The sequence below is a fragment of the Colobus angolensis genome, unplaced genomic scaffold (genome assembly GCF_000951035.1).
Source record: "Colobus angolensis palliatus isolate OR3802 unplaced genomic scaffold, Cang.pa_1.0 Scaffold4, whole genome shotgun sequence".
NCBI classification, from domain to species: Eukaryota; Metazoa; Chordata; class Mammalia; order Primates; family Cercopithecidae; genus Colobus; species Colobus angolensis.
The window spans coordinates 14,770,342-14,773,424 of NW_012117376.1; the positions used below are offsets into that span (position 1 = coordinate 14,770,342).

A 3,083-nucleotide genomic window follows, 5' to 3' on the forward strand; every position below is an offset into this window, starting at 1 on the left:
CCATACTCCCAGCCTTTCACCACTAGCTAAATCTACTCCTGGAATCCTTCCTAACTCCACCTAGCACTGTGTGTTTTGGAAACTGACACTGTATCAGTGAAAGATCATTAGACTGTACACGGAATACCTCAAAGCAGAATGCACCCTGTTCCAAGAGACTTGGATAAACCAGGTTACTCCACTTGTGGGAAAAGATCAGAGGCAGCATTCCAAGCCAAACTGTATCCAGCTTTATTAAAGATACTTTCCATAAACAATCATGGTATTTCAGGCAGGACATGGGCAGACAATCGTTAACAGTATACAACAACTTTCAAACTCCCTTCTTCAATGGACTACCAAAAATCAGAAAGCCACTATAAAACCCAATGAAGTCTTCATCTGATGCTCTGAACAGGGAAAGTTTAGAGTGAGGGTTGACATTTCACATTTAGCATGTTGTTTAACAACTTTTCACAAGCCGACCCTGACTTTCAGGAAGTGAAATGAAAATGGCAGAATTTATCTGAAGATCCACAATCTAGAAATGGAACCATGCTGTTTTGACAGGTGCCATCTCAGTGGCATCACTGGAAAGTCCAGATTGCCTGACACACTGGTAACCACTGACTAGGGGTCAGGTCCCAACAGATGTCTGGGCTTAAGGGAGTTAAGTCTATGCTGAAAGATGGAAAGGGAGAAGAGGACATAAAAACAAATTTGTTTTTCCATACCACAAGGCTTTTGTGCCAAGATGGCCATGTGTGTCAAAGTAGGGAATCCCTCCTCCTGGGAACCAAGAGGAAGTCTCTCAAAACTAGAAGGGAAAGGTGTTTTCCCCACATCAATCCAGCTTTGGAGACATTCTATTAGTGACATATGCCCCTTCCCCCAAAAACAACAATGAAGTGTTCTGTGTGCTAACAACATAGCTTTAAAAAAAAAAAAAAGTAAAACAAAATTCTGCATTTTTATAAAACTTGATAAAAAATAGTATTTCAAACTGTACAGTCACCAGAAGTACACAGTTATCAAAAATGCACACACTTCACTTGGCATCTCCAGCACCTTCAGCTTTCTGTGCCTAAAAGAAAACAGACAAATTAATGAATGTGTAGATTTCAAAACTATCTTTGTTCACATTCCACCTACAGCATCATTTTGCTCCCAGGCCAAAGTTCAGGTTTCAGGTTCTGAGACTCAGTATTTCTTCTGAGAACGACTTACTAGGCAACTGTGCTAAGTCACCTCTCCTCTGGGCCTTATATAACTGAAGTAGGAGGAACACCAGAATTAGAGACCTGAGGTTACTCCTAGCTTGAAAACTTTATGTAGTATAAAACACAATGCCCTTCAGCTGACAGGAGAGATTTCAAGAATCCAGGACTTAAGTTAACAGGAAAGCCACAAGCAGATTCTGGACCAAATGGTACATTTGGAGTGATATAAAAAAAGGGCAATTAAGTTTTTGAGATCAGCAACTAACCGAATGAGCAAATCTAACAAAGGGTGAAACAGCAGTTATACCTGGTCTGTTTTGGCATCTCCGTTTTCTGCAGGGTTATTCCCCTCCTTGCCAGCATCAGCTTTTCCCTTTTTCCCTTTGGGTACCTTCTCTCCCTTCTGAAAAAGGGGAAAAAAAAAGTATTTCTCCCCATTTCATATTCCCAAGGTATGGTCTGCAAAGTTCTGCACAAGGTAGGATTGTTTACTGAAGATAAAACACAAACCCTTGATCAGTTAACAACAACAACTGATCAAAACTAGGCTAAATTATATGTAATTTGCTATAATCTTTACTACTTAAAATTTCCTATCTAAGTAACAGAAGAATAAATCAGTTTAAACCCTGGGGTATTTAATATTTAAATACATATTTTCCTACAAACTAACAACTCTTGATCACGAAACCAACGGTATGAATGACAGGGATGAGGCAAACTATCCACTTTATAACCTCCATTAATGGAGGCACCATTATGCTAATTAAGCTAAGGCACTAAGAACAGTCCTCATTCTGTGAAAATGATCAGTTCCAATGTTAGCACTTACCTTTGCAGGGGCCTTTTTAGGCTTGGGCTCTGGCTTTGGAGGAGCAGGTTTCTTTTTTTGGCAGGAAGAGAGGAAAAATGGAACATCAGTACAATGGACTGAAGAAAACCACCCACGACCGACCAACCAACCGACCAAAAGTACCAAAGGCAGAGAAGTTTCTCCTCCTCCTCAAAGTTTTTGTGGCTGGCTTTCTTCTAGAATGCCGAATCTCCAGAAGCCCACTCAAATGTCCCACTGTGGCACCAGGCATCAGAATTTCAGAACCAGCAAAACCCAAAGGGGCAAGAGTCCCAAGTGGAGGCAATCATTCAAAACCAGGCACTAACCATAACTCATGGGAAGCAAAGGGAATTGTTTTTTCATGTTTTTTGGTTCAGGGACAAATACGAAAATTCAAAAGCATACACTTACAGCAGACAACCTCGCGGATCTTCTCTGTGGCTATTAAAGACAACGAGAAAGTTAGAAATAGGACAGGTAAGTCGCTTTAAAAAGTTTCGTATCAATTGGCTCTAGATTATAGGAGTGTAAATTCAGGACACAGGTTAATCACCGAGTCCAGTGGCCTCTGCTAGTCCAAAGCTTTGACCCTTGAAGAGAGAATGACTTACTTCGTCCTTCACCTTGGCTTTATCTCCTTTAGCATCCCCTTCAGCCTGTAAGAAACAAGAACAAAAAACTGCAGCTTCTGAGGTGGTTCTTAGTTCTTTCCTAAACTTTAGAGTGCTAACAAAGAAAATTAAAGCAGTTGTCCACACAACTTTTTTAGGACATAAACAAATGAGTGAGCCCGACGTCCGTATAAGAACGAAGCGCGCGCAGGAGCCCCAGCTCGCCGACCCAGAGAAGCCAGGGCTGAGCCGGAGCGCGGCCGGGGAGGGCAGCCGAGCCCGCACCACCGCGCCAGGCAGGAGCAACAGCTGCAGATGGCGCAAACAAACCCCCTCCGGAGGCGGAGCCCAGCGCCGTTACCATGGCAGCCGTCGAGGGCGGGAGAGGGAGGCGCGCGCAGCCCGGAGAACTCGTGGGCGGCGGCAGCGCGCGTCTCG

At 43.3% G+C, this 3,083-nt stretch overlaps 1 protein-coding gene across 4 annotated transcripts; it reads right to left on the minus strand.

The window, feature by feature from the left end:
• Window positions 1-207: 207 nt before the first annotated feature.
• Window positions 208-3,077, minus strand: LOC105521372 (putative Dresden prostate carcinoma protein 2). 4 transcript variants are annotated; one of them, XR_001003260.1, is made up of 5 exons: window positions 2,646-3,077; window positions 2,446-2,475; window positions 2,032-2,082; window positions 1,507-1,602; window positions 208-1,063 (listed from the first exon to the last, which is right to left on the minus strand). XR_001003260.1 is itself a non-coding variant. In XM_011955584.1 (5 exons), exons 1-5 carry the CDS (start codon window positions 2,678-2,680, stop codon window positions 991-993), a joined length of 273 nt encoding a protein of 90 aa, XP_011810974.1. In that variant the 5' UTR covers window positions 2,681-2,684; the 3' UTR covers window positions 208-990. The 4 variants fall into 4 exon arrangements, 1 of the variants encoding a protein (XP_011810974.1); XR_001003262.1 differs by having other exon boundaries at window positions 2,440-2,475; XR_001003261.1 differs by having other exon boundaries at window positions 2,588-2,690.
• Window positions 3,078-3,083: the final 6 nt, after the last annotated feature.